The following is a 19738-nucleotide window of genomic DNA, read 5'->3' as shown; positions in this document are numbered from 1 at the left end:
ATTCCTGTCTAGTCCCCAGGAGCCCTTCTGTCCTCTTTGTCATTTGCTTTCCTTTCTGTATAGTTTTCTGACTGAATTTCTATTTTATTCTTAAAAAACCTCTCATAAATAATGTCTCCAGTCAATAAGTCTCCTCTACTTTAGTGACTGGGTCAAAGTCAAACCATAAATGCCTTGGAAAAAAAAGTTATTTTGGAAATGGCATTTTGTGGTACATTTTGTGTCACTGTGACAGAACACAAATATGCAGATGATAATAAAAAGCTCTAAACAACAAAGTAAATTCTTTTATGCAGTGCTGTAGCAAGTACATTAGCTTGACCTTATGAGGGTACACATGAGTGTACATCAAGGCAAAATTGCTGTACAATGCCATCCAGTGATGGTGCTTGTTCAGATGAGACCTCTGTGTTTTCAAAGTAGCTTTGTTACAAAACAAATTGCCTGAACTCTGAAGTTTCTGTAACCTGAAACGGATGTGAAAAGATATAAATTAAGATTAACTCTTCCTCTGCTCATCATGAGCTCAAGGTTTATTTTTTTAAATGTGAGGAACACCCTGTGAAAAGTCTGCAGAGAGATAATTGTCCATATAATTATGAAAAATTATATTGTTGAAGACTAATGTTCATCATTGCATGCTTCTGCTTGGACCCAAAATATTTATGGTGATTAGCCATGGCTAAAATGCAGCAGCACAAAGGATAACTTGAGTCTTGGCAATCTGAGTTCCCTACACTTCCTCTGAAGGCAGAGAAGGGAAACGTCCTCTCTGGGACACTTCATGAAACCTAAATTAGTCTTTTGCTCTGAACTGCCTCCAGAGAAAGCTCTCTTCATTTGTTTCCACTGCTGAAGGGACTGGGAGATACCATAGGGATTGTCCTGAAAGATAAGTATTTTAATAACTGCTTGCTCTAACCCTTTGAAAAATTAATCACATTTCTTACTCTGTAGCTTTCCAAACCAAATTAATTCATCCAAAACTATGAGAAACTGGACAATTTTCACCTAGTACAGCACTTACGTAATTCAGGTGCTTGTGTCACTGTCCAGTTCTGTATAGCATGTGTGTAAATAACAAAGCCAAGCATTTTGTGTTTGAAAGCAGGTCTCTTTTCAGTAAGTATTTTCAATATGCAGTTGCTCGCATTTGTATTTGTCATTATAGTTAAGAAAGAATATTGGACTTCAATATAATTTTGCAGTTGACCAAGGGAATTTATTTGCCAGAAACTGTCAGCCAGTAGTGCTGCAGAGGCTCCTACCTTCCTCTCTTCAGCCTTAACAAGCTTTTGCTTGTGCCATGTGAAATACCCATAGGAATGAATTATAGCATCTGTATCAGTACATGGTGAGCAATCAGCAACTTTCCTACTCTGCCACCTCTCCCAGAAGAAGCTATGAGATCTTTAAAAGTGTACCATTTGTCTGCCATTGTTCCTGCAGTCAGAGCAGTCTGGCTGTGCCCCAGCAAGAAGATAATAAGGAAATAGGGAGTCCAAACAAAATGTGACCCCATGCTGTTCCCATCCTGCTGGGCACTAGGTGATTATATCTACTATCACAGTACAGCCAGCTCAGCCCTTACTGTGTCAGTATTGCCACACTACAAACCACTTCTTCCTGTGCAGCCACAGTCTGACATTATCACCCCTCCACAGCACAGTTTTGCCAGGCTTTGTCCAACAACTGCCAAGGAAGCACAGCAGCAGCTAGCTGATACCCCTCTAGTGGTTAATATGCATTTAGTGTGAGCTGCCAATAACATAATTTGAGTTGCTCATTGTTACAGCTGATGTAGGAGTAAATGGGGCTTGCAAAGGGATGATTTCAATACAAGCAATAAACAGCGTAAAATACATATTTCTTTGCTTTCAAATCTTTTCCACAGGATGTTCAGTGTTCAAGTTGATGAAGACAAAGTCCAGACTCAGAGGTTGCCATCAGACCTGCCCATCTCTGTTAAGAAGCTCTTTGTGGGGGGTACTTCTTCTCAGTTTCAGACTGCACCTCTCAGAAACATACCACCATTTGAGGGCTGTATATGGAATCTTGTCATTAACGCCATGTAAGTCTCAATGATGCCAACAAACATTCAGTTAATGAGATCTGGTTAAACTGTCTTGGTTGCCAGAAGAAAATTCGTTGTTGCAACAAATCATACTAGCAGTAAATCCTAGAATATGGTCTCTTTTCTTTATATGCCATTCCCTTTTTTTGTCTACAGTATATGCTCCATGAGCTATGCAATTAATGAGCTGCTTTACAGACAAGCCAACACTGTCTGTTTATCCATGAAATCAGAGAAATTTAACAGTAATGGTGCAGTAAGATGTGCGTCAGCGATAGGTATTTATGGTGTACTATAACACTTTATTTTAGGTAAGGTGACTTCCAAAAGAAGTCAAAATTCTGAGCACCACCATGGGAATCAATTTACTTTGTGGAAAGTGCAGTAATCTGGAAGGAGCATTTGAGTAACAGGAAAGGCAGTGGTGAATAAAATAAAACCTCTGTAGAAAGCTTCCATCTAAATCTTTCTTTCAGATATCTGAAGTGCCTAAATTAGGATTTTATCACTCCACATCTGAGTAAATGACTTCTCTGCAATACCATTGAAACTACATCACCTGTAAAGTTGGCCAGAGAGGATGCCTGTCTCTCTGTACTGACCAAAGAATGAAAAACCAACAGTCACTATCACCTCTCATTTAAGTGTCTTGCTTCTGTACCTGTACCTCTCTGTACAGAGCAGGATGAGTCCTGGCTTTTGTGTCCTGTGAAGTGAAATTACACTGCAGCATATAGTTGTTCTTTATAAATGTGTGATAAAAAGGCAGAAAAACTAATAACAGACATCATTCTTTTTGTGTGTTCTCAGCCCCATGGACTTTGCTCAACCTGTGTCCTTTGAAAATGCAGATATTGGCCGATGTCCCACACTAGAACCAGAATTTAGGCCACCTGAGGATGAAGACAAGCCAACTCGTGCAACAGTTCTGGTCCAACCTGAACCAGACACGAATGGGGAAAAAGAAGGGCCAAGAACCCCTCCTACTTCTCGTCCTCCAACACCATCTCTATTGTCAGCACTTGTAAGTATAAATCACTTCAGTCAGGTACAGTTTGAAAAGTTTCTTTTTCCAGGCAAAATTGAAAGGTTATTCATCAAAAATAATGAAGCACTTTGCCACAGAAATAGTAACAATTCAGCATGATACTGTAAATGGAACACCTTGTTGCAGGTCAGTAAAACCTGTGGGTAATGGAAAACTGGCTGATATCATTTGCTTGGATTATCACAACAGTAATTTAAAGAATGAAATAGCTTTAGAAATATCTTTGGTTGGCCATAAACCCTTACACTTCAGGATGTAAGCCAAGCAATATTTGCTTGGGGTTGGAAGGGAAATTTTCCCATGGGAAATCCATTTCATTACGATATTTCTTGTGCTATTCTCTGATGCACATGATAACAGTCGTATCAGTGACAGGATGAAGAAAAAGACAAACCAGGAGGGATATTTGATATGGCCATTCCTCCACTGCAATTTTATAACTTGAGTCAGGAGAATTACAAAATGAAACCCCAGTCATTGCTAAATTGAGCTCAACTGTTGTTACCAGAAATAAACAGCTAGTTAGTGACAAGCAATCTTACACAACAAAATTTGAGGAAGAAACTCCTTCTCTCACAAGTGTAGTAGTTTTATAAGTTGATGCAATATTTTACTGTTCACAAAACATATGTTTACACATCTGAGTATTAAAATGAATAATACATACACTGGAAAATATTTTTGAGGGAAAAATTATTTGTATTTTGTTAGACCTGAATACAACTGGCAGGTTTATGCAAGCTATTGTTTAGTATGAGTGAGGTCTCAAAATGGTGTGAAAAGACTGCACATTCCCCAATTAGGAACCCATTTGCATTATTGGAATTTACACTTCAATAATAAGATGGTTTTGAGAAGTTAAGAACCGAAATTCTATTTGAGATACGTGACCACCTTTATTGGTCAGGTATATAAGGCACAGCTTTATCTAGAAGGACTTATCAAGTACTACTGAAATCTCCATGCATGGAAGTGGAAGCCTTGGGTTCAAGGTAGGCAAGCTCAATCTCGTGTACTACCGTGCCCCGAGCTCCGCAGTTACAAACACCGGCCTCTCAATGCTCTAGGGCAGCGGTTGTCAGTCCTTTCCACAAGGTGGAGTCGTTGTAGCACCAGGGCTCCAATGCAGCTGTTCTGTTCGGAGTGCAAAGCAAATTTGCAGTACAGTAAAGCTACTATCGAAAGATGAGGAACCAGTCAACAAGGTAAAAAAGGGTTATCCAGTTCAATGCTCGCTTTTGTGAAGGAATGCCGTCATAGTATCCCTTGATCATGCCTGAAAAACAAAACAAAGAAACAAGCCACAGAAGAGCATGAAAGAGTAAGTGCACACTTCCTAAGATTATAAACACTTAACTTTTAAAATAGCAAAATTGAGATTAATAGATCTACTCATTAATATCAGAAACTAGTCCCATTCCAGCTAGGTGAGTTTTGTATATCATGTGTGTAGAGCAGTGATAGTTTAAAACAGGAATTCAAAATAAAAATCTAAATAAAACACCATTACTCCACTTTTCTCTTGGAAATAGTGAAACTGTTTTAGTATGCTGAAGACTTGAAACTATTTTAAATAAGGCAAGCTTTTGCATAGCTGTTACATTCTTATTAGTGAGTTCTTCAAAGTATTTTTTAGGGGACTGTTGCAAAAAAAGTAACTAGTCTGGTAAAGAGGTAACGCTCAGATGACAGTAAATTATACAGAATCTCAGTGTAGAAGGACTGCATATGGAAAATGTACAGCAGAAAAAAGTATTTTTACATAGGAGGCTTGAATAAGGTATATGCTTATTTAAGTACTTTTGGGACCTTTTTTATCTACATGAATCCATCTGCATATAAAAGGGGAGGGTAGTTGAATCGTAAATGAGGAATGAATCCACCCTTTACTCAGCACAAGACATGATCCATAAGTAGGACGGTTGGGAAATGCACCAGCCACCAGTGTGCTCCTGCTTGCTGTGAATGCCAGAATGTTCTTCAGCACTGGGTGTCTGCTGCTTCTGCCTCACGTTATTCCCTGCTTCTCAGGGCTCGCTTGCTGCCGAAACGAAGAGTGCCAGCCTCACTTCTGCCTTTGACTCCACGACGGTACCTCCCGCTTTTGGTCCATGCATTTCTGCATTGTGTTATTAACACCAGCCAGTGAACTGTGGGGACCGCTTCAGTGCTTTTTCTACTAATTGCTTTCCTTGTAATTACTAATATAGCAAATGAGAATATGGAGAATGTGTGACAGTCCACCAGCGGCCTTTTCTGTTCTTCATTTCCACAGCCATACACACTGAGCTTCTTGACCTACCAGTCAAGTCCCTGACATCTTACAAGACTGAAGTAAAGTGCAGCTGAAGAGTTCAGTCTCTTGTGTAATATGGGAGATTGTTAAGCAGTCAGGACACATTAAGGCCATTACTCAAAAAGCAAAGCTGAGATATTTTAATACAGTATTTACTGATGCTGGGGAGCAGCTTGTATCAGGGTCAGACCCTTTACTAACATATACCAACCTAGGATTACATTTACTATCAGAATATATCCTTTTACCATGTAAAAAGTAAAAATGTGCCAGAGAAAGGTGTGTGTATGTATTTTCCAATACTTTCCAGTACCAATTGTTATTCCCTATCTTCAAATTTTAGCAAGCTTAAATGTAATTGAAGGTATTAGATGCACAGTATTTTCATTAACTTAGTTATTAGACTTCTGGATAAGCCTGTAAAGCTTAAAATAATTCAAAATTTTACCCTGCATTATGGGAATATGTTTTTGGTTTGTTTTTTTTTTTCTTTTTGATGATCACTGGAAGACTGGTATCATACATTCATAACTTTGCTTGGACCTGGTGAATTTTCCCTTTTTTCCCCTCCATTGCATATTGATGTATCAATTGTTCTTGTCATAATGCATGGTGTTCTACTCTGTCATATTCAAACCAGAGCAATTATTATGCAAACCTGTATTTTAGAGGTGTTCTATACTGTTATGAAGATCTTTGTGATGTGTGAAAGCAAAAAATATTACTGAAAAAACTGAGTGAGAGAGGGAAATAAATTTCCTCTTTGCAGTTGAAATCTCAGGACTTAAGTCACTCATGACATTTTAAAAATGTTTTAGAGAAAGAACTCCATCAGCAAGGCACTGCACCTTGTGCTTTGCAGGTCCCTGCTGAGTCAGGGCTCAAATAAGAGACTGTAACCAATCCAAAATGATAGCCGCCACAGTGCTTAAAAACAGTGCTTGCAGCTATCAGAGTTTGTTTCTTTCCCAGCGGTATTGTCTGATATTGTGTTGAGTTAGATCCTTTGAGTAGTTTCCTAACAATACTCTCAGTGGGAGGCAAAAGCCAGACATGAGTAGAAGAAGCTGGTAATTACCATGGTCTTGTGTTGCCCTAGGCACCCCTATACAAGAGCTTTAGGACCAGAGATTAAAAGACCTGGTGAAATTAAAACGAGAAAATTATAGCGGACAGAAGATATTTTACCTTGCATTGTTGCACCAGTTCAAGACTAATAGAAGTATAACTACAGGGAGGGGTTTCTTTCCTTACAACCTGGGTAATGTCTCTACATTAGACAACTGGGGGATTTCTACAGCTGTAACGTCTATCCATCAGTTATTCGGATTTCCTGATTGTTTGTGGGGGCCTTTCAACTGCACCGGGGGAAACAACAGCATATTAAGCAAAGAATACAGTTGTAAAACAATATAAAGAAACAAAATGAAGGATTCATTGACAGCTGCAGGATCTGAACTACTTTTAACTCATTATTTTTAAGGTGACTGGATTTCAAGTTGACAACAAAGCATCCTTTTAAAACTTAAATCTTGTTTCATTTCTGTAAGAGGGCATCCTACTGTGTAAAACTCAGTTCTAAGTGAGCTAAGAGTATACTGAACTGCCTGGAAATCATTTAAGACTCTTGTAAATGTCCGCTGGTGAAAGCATGAAAGCAGCAATGTTCATATATTACTCTTATTTGCTTTTACAGCCAGCTTAATGAGCTCTGCTTTTTACACCAAGTTCCTGTCATACTGGTTTATAACTTTAGCTGGTGTGATGAGGCATCAGCCCACTGGAAAATTGCAGGGCCAGTCTCTAGACTAGGTACAATATTCTTAGTCCTCAGCAGTTGGGAGACTCCCAGCATATGCACAGCTGAGACAGATACAAAATATGAAGTTTGTGTGGTTGCTGTATATTTTGCAGGATTCCTGTGCTGCTGACACAGAACCAGCCATTTTGGAAGGTGGCAAGCAGTTTGGTCTTTCAAGGAACAGCCACATTGCAGTTGCATTTGATGACACCAAAGTGAAAAACAGGTACGTTGTTTGTTTCAGCAATGAGTTTTGATAGAATAGTGTCAAAATAAAATGCCCCTCCTAATCCTCTCAAAGGTATCTCCCTAAACTATGGACATAATCTGAAAAGATCACATGCCATGACTAATTAGTTTTATTAAGCAAACCTAAAAAAGCATTAAAGCATGAATGCCCACCTAAGTAGCTCTCACAAAAACAATTTACCTCTTTGTTTGTAAAGGTTTGGGTACACAAAGGTCCCAGACTGATTTGCTAAAAACCAAACAGAGTAATGGAACGAGGTGGTGCAACTGACTTCAAAGATGGCTTTTTCAGAGGAAAGTTTGTTTGTTCAGTAACTTAATAATTTCTTTTAATAAGCAAAACTTCTTTCCCCTTTCCTCCAATAGTTTATATCAGTCTTGCACAGTAAACAGTAAAAATGACATTGCCAACCCAAAGTATAGCACTATATACATATAGCTGTTGACATGCAAAGGAATTCCATGAACTGTTTGTAAAAATGCCGGGTTTTTTTGATGGATTTGTGAAGCTAGAACTTGTTAGTTGTTTATTTTTGCTCTGTAGGCACATGGTCATTAACAAATGTGCCATGTCACACCACTAAGCAATTTTGCTGCTTATAGTTTCCAAATCCATTAGCCTCACACTTATTAATCCCTATAAAGATGTACCACATATGCTAATTTTAGGAAACTAGGAATGATCCTGGACTGATCACTTTCGTGCGAAGATTTTTCGTTTATATTATCAGCTGCTTTCAGGTACTGACTTTGCAGCTCAGCTTGAGCAAGGTTAGTGATGTGTTGCCAGTACAGCTTAACCAATAGAAAATTTAAATAATTTCTTCAGAGGTTCTTTACTATAGAGGAGCTTCTCAACATTACCATTCTGTCCAAGGGGTCATTAGGTTGGCTCAGACACAGCCTCATTTTCTCTTGGGAGAGATCAGATTAAGTGTTTTATATCCTCATTGTAAACTCTTCCATCTGCATCTTTAAAAGTTTTGCAACCTGTCTTCAGGCAATACGACTCATTAGAAATTCAACATTTGCCAGCTGTCACTACAGCTCTCCTCTTTGTGAGCATTATGTGTATGGATGATGGATAACTGCTGCTGGAATTTTACAGGTGCTGGGATTTTCTAGCTGCTACAGCTGCAGCTGTGAATTACATTTTGAAATTCTATGCCAAGATTGTAGTTTTGTATCTCCACAGCAAAGGAACTAATGAATGTTTATCAGGGATCAGATACGTGTGAAATGTAATTTGCATATAACCAAAATATTTTTCTTGAATTCTAATGGACAAGTAAGAATGGCCACTAGCTGTATAAATTTTTTTTAGAAAAAACACAAAAAGGTAGAGCAGATGAATTTTTCTTGTGCCTGACTCCAAATATCTTTTCCTTTTTTACTGTTTCCCATGTGTTTGATTTCTAGGCTGACAATTGAATTTGAAGTCCGAACAACAGCTGATTCTGGCTTGCTGTTTTATATGGCGCGCATCAACCACGCTGATTTTGCTACAGTTCAGATAAAGAACGGTCTGCCTTACTTCAGTTATGATCTGGGGAGTGGAAACACCAGCACACTGATTTCCAACAAAGTAAATGATGGCCAGTGGCACCAGGTATAATAGTCTCTGATTCTAAATTATTCTTTGCAGTGGTAAGAGTGAGCTTTGTTTTACCTTGAGATATTTGCAAAATGTAGTCCACACAAGCCAGACTTTAAAATGAATATTTTCTGGGGAAAAACAAAATAATCTAGCAAAATTTGTGTCAGATGCACTAGTACACAGAAATTTATCCTTCAGGAAACACGTATTTCTGAACATATTTAAAATATGTGCCATGTATAGTAAGGAAATACAGAAAATGTTCCATCCTGCTTAATAGGGCTCATGTGAGTATCAGCTCATGATGATGGAATACATCATTAAAACCAGTTGTTTCTACATTAATAATGTCATTGTTAAGCCAGAGTGCTGAGAAAAAAAAAAAAAAAAAAAAAAAAAGTAACATGTAACTAAACTTTCCCTGGATTATTAATTCAGTTGGGAATAAATATGATATTAATGTATTTGGCAGCACCTTCTGTGACTTTGTGAGAGGGAGTATTATATGCAATGCCTGTGGCATTTGGATGCTAAGAGAAGGAATGATATCACAACCATGAAATTTATTATTTACTGGGCCAAGGACAACAGACACACAGTATATTCATTAGGTGAAATGCTGGAAGGCACCATTAAAGACAGAGAAGCAAAGTATACATATAACTATGTGTTGAATTGATATGCTATAAGTTACATTGAATTTTGTACAGATATTTAGAAATTCAGCATCCACATCTCATCCCCAAATGAGAAAAAAAATCTAATTGCATTTTCTCTTACACTTTAATGGCCTCATTTCCACTCTGTTCTCCAGGAATTTTATTTCCATGAGATTTTTAGTCATGAATTTTTTGATGATAGCAAGTGCTCTGCACCGAGATATTACATAAAGGGAAAAAATGAAGTTGTAGTAATCATTTATCTCTTTCATATAATGCCTAGAAGCACTGGCAGCAGACCAAGGACCCATTCTGCTACTCCCTCTGTACATACAGAAGAGATGCTTTTGCTTTTTTAGACATTTTCTCTTTATTCTTAGAGAACTAAGTGAAGCATATAGTTCTAAATGGAAGATTGTGCTCTTTGGGCACACAGCTTGACACTCCACAAGAGAGGGCTCCTTTTTGTAGATCCTGTTTCTTTAGTGGAGAATGGAGACAAAGTCACAGTTCCCAAAAAGAAAAAAAAAAAAAAAAAGGCAAACAAAAAAAAATAATTGAGAAGGAGGAGGGAAGGCAACACTTCTAGGAAAAGGCCAGAGTCTTTGTTTCTGATAAAGCAGGGGCTTCCCCTTAAAATAATCCTTTTAGTGACAACCTTTCCTCCATTTGGAATTATTTAGGTTAAAAACATTTCCATCAGTCCTACAGAAGCCACTTGGTGCTGCTGCTATCCTGCTATCTGTTTAGGTCCTCTGTAAGAACGTCTGTTCCCAGTTCCTGTCTCACTCACGTAATCTTCCTTCTGCCCAAGGAATAGTTATCCATCTCAAATTTACAGTTGCCTATAAAATCAAGTCCAGGCCCTAAACTTCAGGTCATCCTTGTCAGTGTTCAGTCATTCCCACTGCATGACATATACACTGCCACACTGGAGCAGAAGCAGCCATGTTAAAGAAAAGCCAAACAATGCTGTTTGTCTTTCTTTACTATTCTGGTGGGCCAACTACTATGCTGTTCAGAAATCTGCCGACATGCGTGATGCATTTTGCATTTATTCCTTTTTATGCAGAACCATTATTATACTGAGTTGAAGAGATTTCAATACAAACTTCTAGAAAGACATTGGCCTAGAATTTCCTCAACTCCTCAGCAACTGCAGTCCCTCCATGCGATTCACAGTCCATTTGTCTGAACAGAAGCCATAATACCAACAGAACATAGTTGGTATTATATATACTCTAGCATGAACTATGATCTGAGGCATGTCCAAGCTAGTGGAATCATAAACTCAGTGTTTTCTGCAAACATGTGCTGCTATAAAGATTTGCAACCAGCGCCATAACATTCAGCATTTATTCAGAAGTACTTACCTATTCTCAGTACTTAAAATTGCTGTCTGATTCCAGGAAAAGAAATACTGTGCCATGCCTTTTACAACATAACAATGAAGCATTTAAAAGAAATCTCACATCTTTTCAGTAATTTTAGTAGATAATTGCCATGATGCCTCCTGACCCAGATGCAAGAAAAACACAGTCAGATGTTGGCACAAAACCTAGCTCAGGAGCTTTGTTCCATAAATATTATCCATAGCTGCTACCATGGTACCTCTGTAACCACTCCTACTACTTTCTTGTGTATTGTTATACATTTTGGACTGTCAGACTAGTTACAATCTGAAAATGCTTGGTTGTCAGAAAATTGTCTGTAATTGTAACGCATTTTTGTGTCTTTCTAGATAAAAGTAAGTCGAGTGAAGCAAGAGGGAAACCTCATAGTAGATGGTGTTTCAAACAGCACTGTGAGCCCCAAGAAGGCCGATATACTGGATGTTGTAGGAATGCTGTATGTGGGAGGATTGCCCATTAACTACACGACCAGAAGAATTGGTCCAGTAAGCAAATTTGTTTAAGTTATCTTACATGCTTTAAATGTGTCTTGATTGGTGCAAATGTCTTCCCAGTTTTGTTTTGTCTTGCTTTTCCCTCAGACTACTCAAGAATATGGATAAAATGGACCTTAGTGGAGGTGAACAACATTCTGTCAGTGGAAAGATCTGACTCAGAATCCAGTTATTGCAAAAAAAAAAAAAAAAAAAAAAAAAAAAAATTTGAAATAGCAGAGTTATTTACTGTTTTAGAAAAGAAGAAAGTTCAATACATTTGTATCCACTTGGATCACTGCGCAGCTAGTGTATAGGTTCCTGAGTACCACTTGGCCTTTCTTTTAGCTGTAATTAATCTAGCAGCAAATGCTAATAAACAGTGAAAGGATCTCCTACAAGGAGCAGCAGAAGCCAAAATTACCCTGGACAAAGTACCCAGTAGTACTGCTGCTTACTGTAATAATCAGTTTTGTGTTGCTATTACTAAAAGAGGAGAGAGTGTGTTTTGAAGGAAGGCCATGAAAATTCTGTTGTCCTCTTTCTGTTTCCAAATTAAATGTGCTTATACCAATTTGTCACATTTTTGGTTCAAATGCCCAGCTTCCATGCTAACATGGAAGATGACAGAGAGCCCAGGGAAATTTAGTATCATTTTGTCCTAAATTTTGTAGAGTTAACTAGGAACACTATATTCTGTCACCCAGACCATTTACTGCATCTATCTGCACAACTCTGTGCCAGTCATCTCACTGATGCCCTTCCAAACTCCCAAGATACCCTGGTATCAGAATGGGAAAAAAACCTCTTCCGTGCTTTCTTTTGCTCTCTGTGAAGATGGTTCTTTCAAAGCAGAAGCCAGAAACTGAGTGAATTTAATTATAGTAAACAACAAATTCAGCATCTAGCCTAGCACAATTCAGACACACAAAAAGTGGAATGTCAGTAGGAGCTATGTCTGGATTCATCCTGGGTAGATACAGAGAATCCATAAAGAGCAGGCAAAGCACAAATCTGGTAAGGAAACCAAACAGAATCCCAAAGACACTGCACATGAGTAAATGGTATTATACCAAGATGTCTATGGAATGGAAAATACCAGTCTATGGAGAGGCAAGAGTTCCCTTCTGAGTGGACAAAATAAATACAGACAAGGAATTCCTAGGTCCTGCTTAAGTCCATGTATTTACTCATGGATAGGGAATGAAGGGGATGAATAACCACTCTACATCTGAGGGTGGTATTCCATAAAGAAAACTGACCTGTAATGTCTTGTTTCTTAGTAAAGAATCGATTGTGCAGAAAGTCCAAACTGAGGCAAATCTAAATCATTGGGATTTACCAAACAACATCTGAGGCACTGAAAACCAAAAGCAATACTTAACTACCCACAACATATAATTCCTAGTAGTATCAATTTATGCTCTTTGAAATATATCAGCAATTTACAAATACCAATCCAAGGAAAAAGATAACACTAAGTCCTTACCTACTGCTATTTGTCAGAGGTAATGGAGGGAACCCATGCAGATGAATGGATCAGTCTGGCAATAACAATCATGTCAGGTCCTGACAGTCTTATGTGCTTAGGGATTTAAATGTCATGTAAAAACCAGTGCTTGCCTTCCAGTCATGCTCAGTAAAATACACCATGATATATGAGACAGTGTTCTGCAGCTTCATGTAGAGGCTCTGAAGCAAACCAAGTTAAAAGGAGGTGTTACCTTAGTCAGGGCTTGCTTCTATACACCCATTAGCCCCTTTGAACAGTAATCTGTTATGGAACCATAGGTGGGTTGGCTTCCTTTTCAGTTTAGAAGACTGATACTCACTTGTTTCCCTTCAGCAGATGTCACATTTTGAGCACTCAAAACTCTGCTTTCAGCAAAGGAGGTCCTATTACCTGTTCCCATGCTAAAGTATAACCAGATTTGCTTTTCCATAGGGAAGAGAAAATTGTAAAGTTAGAGAATATTGTCAAATCATCTACAAATCTTGCATTTCTGTGATTTATTCTTGCAGTGAAGTATTGTTTTGTTTTCTGGCATTTCTCTTTTTGATAACAAGATTTGTTGATCTGGAGGTGACTTAGAAATTACAAAAAGGACTACTTAGAAAACTCTGACAGAAAGCATTGTTCACCTCAGAACTGAATTTATTCACTGGAATTGCTCAAGTTCTCATAAAAATATCGTACAGGTGTATTTAGCTGTAATAAGCTATATAATTTCACAGTACATACAGCTTTGATTTACAAGAAAATAAATTCTTGGAAATTCTTTCCAATTATGGGTCAGAATATTGCTAGAGGAGGTAGTGTACAGAGTCAAGACTTCTCTCTGCAGGTGTACCTTTGTCCTTTTTGTATATATTTCTAGGCTGAATTTTATACATTGATGTTTATTTTCCTCCTTTCAACTGCACTGCTTATGAATATATCTTCTTTCTCTTCCTCCAAGTACATGATGTATCATTTTCCTCTGTCTCACTGGTGTCAAGGATAGATTTTTCCTAACTCTTTAAGTCAAAGATCAAAGCCTCTGCCTGAATCTGAGAACCAAAATGAAGTTTCTGCAGCCCTTGGAGAGAAAAAGGGAGGGAGGGTTCTGGAGGAGATGCCAGTGGCTTTCAGAAATCCCTCTGGGATGCCTTGCTTACACCCAGAACAGCCCCTTCCCCAGGCAGATTCGTGGGTACTCAAACCACCATTCTAACTGTGCCCAGACCTCCAGCTGGGGGTCACTATGTGCCCAGTACAGAAGCCAAACTGGAGCTGCAGTTTGCTACCCTGCACAGGAGCCCTCGTAGACATGAGCACATTCCCTGCCTCCACCTGCCTCTCTGGCCAGCTGAGTGGCCCTGAACATTGCAGTCATCAGACTACGTGCAGTCAACAACCTTCACTTAAGGGCTTTGTTCATTTTAGTAGTGATGTTACCTGCTCTGCCTTACCATGCAACATTAGGCCCACAGTAAAGTGATTAAAGGAAGAGAAAAAAGAAAACCCACCTAGTAAAATTACCAGCAGCCCAGAACTAGCCACTATCTTGCATCTACTTGCAAACCCCATAACCTAGTCAATTAAAAAGGCAAAGTATAGGCCATTAAATTCCTGCACTGCTGATGTAATTTGCTATGTTTCATTATGTGGTGTATTATTTTATGTCCCCTCCAGTAAGCCAAATAGATGTGACTCAGATCACATCCCTGAAAAGTAATGTAATTCATCCTCAGTATGATTAAGAGTAGATTTCAATTGCAATCAGATATTAAGGATTAGCCATGTAAAATTCAACTTTTATTCAGCTCCATAAATCCAGCAGAGAAGCAGAGAAAATGCACTCATTGATTGCATACATTAGGCTTGCTTCTCATAGTTTTACATTTTGTTTGAAATATTGACTGCAGGTCCTTCATAGCATTGATGGCTGCATCAGGAATTTTAAAATGACAGAATCACCTGTTGACCTAGATAATCCAACTTCCAGCTTCAACGTTGGGAAATGCTTTGTCACTGCACAGAAAGGAACATACTTCGATGGAACAGGCTTTGCCAAAACAGGTAATGAAAAATGGTTCTGGTGACAGATAGTCAAAGAACAGAGAAAGAGGACATTCTGCTTTCAAAAGCTCCCAGTGTTATCTGTGTTATCTAACTCCTGTTGGCTGGAGGCAAAGTGAGACTGGTACTTGAAACTCTTGCTGATCATTTTTAGTTATCTCACCTGAGGAGAAACTATGTGACTTCCTAGCAAGGTCTTGCACTAAGCACAATTACCATAAAAGTTATTTACATGGTTTCACATGAAATGGAGTGCATTAACAATGCCGAATTAGTTACTTTGCCTGACTCTCAGTGTAATTTGTGTGATAATTATTAGGAATAACGTATTAGATGCTTATCTTCATTTTATTGTGCTTCCCCTTTTCTCTTCAAGTTGGTGCATACAGAGTGGGAGCAGATCTGCTCGTGGAATTTGAATTCCGTACAACACGAGTGAACGGTGTTCTCCTAGGAGTCAGCAGCCAGAAAATGGATGGGCTTGGCATTGAATTAGTAGGTGGAAAAGTGAGTAGCAAAGCAGTTTTGTTTCTTAATGAACTGGGTTTTGACAGCACAGGTAGTTTAAATGCAAGGTTATTACTCCAATCGCAAGATGTCTCAAATAATATCAGGGCTCTCGAAGGAGAGCAACACTTGCACCTTTCCATACATCTTGAGGATCTTACACTTTTAGAAGATAGTTTAAAAGATTCTGTAATACTTGAGTCTCCTAAAACTACAATAAGGTCTTAAATTAATGACCATATAAGAAGTTTTGGGGAAAGGCTTTGTCACTAATAATACTAGTTTCTCTTGGATATCTTTTGATTCACAGTCTGGAAAACCAGTCATTATTCTGTCAATATAAAGATTTTAGGGCAGTGTAAAACACCCTAAAACTGAGACCAAAAAATGGGAAAATGACAACCTAGACAGCAATTTTGCACATTTCCACTTGTGTTTAGCTCAGTTATAGAACCCAGATCCCAGAGGGACAACAGTCCACATAGTCTTTGGTGCGTACAGTTAAATCATGTTGACTTCAAACAAAACAAATGAACAAACAAAAACAACTGAATTGTTTTGAAAACTTGCTGATGTCCATGCCGTGCTTTTCAGGTGATGTTTCACGTTGACAATGGTGCAGGCCGATTCTCTGCTGTCTATGAGCCTGATGCAGCAGGCAGTTTGTGTGATGGACAGTGGCACAAGGTTCGTGCCAACAAGATCAAACACCGCTTGGAGCTGAGTGTGGATGGCAGACAGGTGGAGACTGACAGCCCAAACAGGGCCTCGACCTCGGCAGACACAAACGACCCCCTGTTTGTCGGAGGCTATCCTGGTGAGCATGCAACACACAATGCTTTATTTAGGCTCCAAAAGTGCTGCCTTGGTAATGGCTTAAATGTAAGTAGGACTAGTGCGCTAAAGAGGACTGATAAGACAGGAGGAGTTTGTATCCGTTGGCGTGGATGCTCATTTCTTCATTCAGCTGCATTTCGGAACAAGAAGTTCTGCAACAAGAGACTCTCACAGATACCCCTGTCCCGTTTCAAATGTAGGCACTGTCACAGGGGATCAGACAGATTTTCTGCCTTCTGCTGCTCACACACACACAGCCTCTCTCTTAAAACTTTCTGTTTAGTAATAGCATAATAGTTATGTTGCAGTAGTAACAGCATTTGGCATGTTTAAATTTAACTTAGGAACAGCAAATTTTTAACCAAAGAATGTACATATGCCTTTGAGGGGGCGGGGCAATGTATGTGTAAATCAGCCTGTAAAACCTGAGGAACTGAGGAATAAGAACAGCTTGCACAGAGAGGTAAGAATGCACCATCTCTTTCTAACTAATGCATTTGCTTGTGGTCTGCTGGGTTTTAAAGGAAAAAACCCCATAATCTACATTTGCTAATCAGTATTCTGGAGGCCCTCAAGAGAAGTTGTTTTATGCAGAGGTAATTGAACAGTATCGAGAACTGGGCTGAGCTTTGTAGCTGGCTTCATCTTCCACTAAGCTTATAATGAATGCTAGTATTCATCTCTTCATAGACAGTCAATAAATTTTCTAAGAGCAGTTTACTTTCTAAAAATACAGTTAATATGTTTGCAAAATACCAATTTTGTTGCATTTGTAATAAATATTCCCTCTAGCTTGCAAACCAAAATAAAAAAGCAAAGTATGTTTGGAGTATGTGTATGCTCTAGTGCATACTGAGGTCAATGGCAAGACACCTCTGAGTTAGATAATTCCTAAATTATTTTCTGGAAGATGTTTTCTCACCCATTCTAATATGTGATACATCTAAAAAGCCTTCTCTCTCAAGCTTCGGAACATTTTAAAAATTGTCCTTGGCACCGCCATATGAGAGTTGAACTTTAGTCACAATGACTATCAATAAAGACTTTGGGCCAGAAGGAAAGCAGCTTTGTGGCAGCCTTTTTATAACAAAACAAGATTCTAGCACAGGAGCCAGCACTGTAGAAACACTGCAGATGGAGTTACTATCTCGTTCTGGACTGCCTGTCAAGAGTAGAGAGGCAAATCACAGTTACACTGCAATCTGTACATAACAAACCTACACTTACTTCATGTTGAGGGGATATTCGTGAGTTCAGCCACATGGCAAGTTATGAAATTATTTAATAAACCTACTGCATGTGTAAGCACTTCACTCTTCTTTTGCTGCCTAGCCTAGCTCATCCAGGATTTGTTTTAACATTCCCAATACTTAGACAGCTGCATCACAAATTTGAAGCACAATACCATGGGATTTTGTAAAATTAGTAAGTATTTGTATTTTCCAGTCATCTTGAAGCTGCATAAATAGATCAAAACAACTGCAAACCAGCTAGAATTAGCTGATGAAGAATTTTCTGTGTAAATTTTCACCACCATGGTGTGGACAAGAATAGAGATTTCTGGGTACCCATAAAAGCTGGCATTCATCCGCTGGTATCACTCTTCCCCGTGCAAGGAGAGACAGATGGTATTAGCCATCTTATCCTCTGTGAAACAGAATAATGCTGTGGACAGACAGTCTCTACAAGTGTAAAGTTACTTCTGCAACTCATTTGGAAGAACACTGAGAAACAAGTTGAGTCATGAACTTCAAGCAGTTGAGAGAAATATTTCCAGCTTCCAAGTCAAACCACCCTCACTTCCATCCCCTCCTTCATTAGAGATATACTCCAACTCCTGGCTTTACAAATCAGCAGGGAAAAAAAAAGAATATTTGAAAACTATCAAAACCAGTCTGTAAATGACATCTGAAATCCATCTTGAGGAACTGGCTTCTTTGTGATGTTAGGACTGAGATTTGCATCCATTTTGGCCTATTGTTTTTCCCTCTATTATTCTGTGGATAAGCACCTCAAGAAGCTGAGTATCTGCAGAGCTTCATGTGTGTATTATACACCATTTGTAGGTTGCAAGCTGCATACATGGGTCACCATGGCAGTTTATATGTGTTCAGATTCTGCTCCTTTCATAGTAGGACAGAAAAAGAAAAGAAGTCTGGATTGTTATCTAACATAAGCATTTATCACATTTGCTCATAATGTTTGTAATTTTTTAGTAATGAATATATACAGCAAATAAACATTCATATAGTGCTGGGGGCATCTGTTTCTGTACAGGACTCTCAAAGAACAAAATTAACTATCAACTCAAACTAACATAATTCCTTTCTAATTTTTTTCTCTCCTTCAGATGGTGTGACCCAGTTTGGGCTGACGACTAATATCCGTTTTAAAGGATGTATTCGATTTCTGAAGCTCACCAAGGGTACTGCAAAACCTCAAGAGATTAACTTTAGCAAAGCTTTGGAGCTGAAGGGTGTCCAGCCACTGTCATGCCCTGCAGACTGATGGTCACTCAGCCAGTATGGGTCAGTTTATATAAGCACCTCAGATTAAAAAAAAAAATCTATATCTTCATTGCATTCATAATAAAATGTCTTTGTGCAAATATTTGAGTAGTGTTTGTGGTATGTTCTAATGGCTATTTTAGTGTACCTTACAGGAATGCATGAAATAATCCCTTCCCCCCAGCCCCTTCATTAAGGGTGTAACAGTAAGTTTTATCTGTCTCTTTCCTTATAGCTTGAAATGGAAATGTTTCATCACTTTTGTGATGAGGGAGACCAAATATTACACAGGTTGTTCCTTTTCTATGGAACACAAAATCACAAAACATCTCAAGTTGGAAGTGAACCATAAGGAACATTGAATATGCTCACTAAATGCTTTTGGTGAGATAGATCTCTAAACTTCTATTCCTTTAGAATTCTTAATACAATGCACTTGTGAGCATGCACAACCTTATCCTTTATTAGCATATGAACTTCCTTCAAAAAATTATGCTTTGGTCACACCCAAGAGCTTTTACAAAACTTTTCTGATCATAATATTTCCCATGAAGTTTCACTGAGCAGTTATATGTGTTCTGTATGGCTGCTGTCATGCTATAGCCGCGGAACCAAGTGCAGGAAGGAAAATGTTGGTACTTAGTTATTTATTTGGGATTATTGATGAAAATATGTTGCACCTAAAATCCCTGCTATATCACTTGGACAACATTGAA

At 38.6% G+C, this 19738-nt stretch overlaps 1 protein-coding gene across 1 annotated transcript in view; it reads left to right on the top strand.

The window, feature by feature from the left end:
• LAMA2 (laminin subunit alpha 2) overlaps positions 1-19112 on the top strand; it is a 338729-nt gene extending 319617 nt beyond the window's left edge. Inside the window, exons 55-63 of the mRNA XM_066180303.1 lie at positions 1895-2071; positions 2885-3098; positions 7333-7445; positions 8888-9077; positions 11466-11621; positions 15018-15171; positions 15548-15678; positions 16273-16495; positions 18866-19112. Coding sequence (XP_066036400.1) covers positions 1895-2071; positions 2885-3098; positions 7333-7445; positions 8888-9077; positions 11466-11621; positions 15018-15171; positions 15548-15678; positions 16273-16495; positions 18866-19023 — 1516 coding nt within the window. The 3' untranslated portion in view covers positions 19024-19112. The remainder of the gene's footprint in view (positions 1-1894; positions 2072-2884; positions 3099-7332; positions 7446-8887; positions 9078-11465; positions 11622-15017; positions 15172-15547; positions 15679-16272; positions 16496-18865) is intronic.
• Positions 19113-19738: the final 626 nt, after the last annotated feature.

This window comes from Chamaea fasciata, unplaced genomic scaffold (genome assembly GCF_029207755.1).
Source record: "Chamaea fasciata isolate MVZ Bird 193981 ecotype frontalis unplaced genomic scaffold, bChaFas1.0.hap1 SCAF_3, whole genome shotgun sequence".
Classification (NCBI taxonomy): domain Eukaryota; kingdom Metazoa; phylum Chordata; class Aves; order Passeriformes; family Sylviidae; genus Chamaea; species Chamaea fasciata.
Note: the sequence above shows the minus strand (reverse complement) of the source record. Positions and strands in the feature narration are given on the sequence as shown.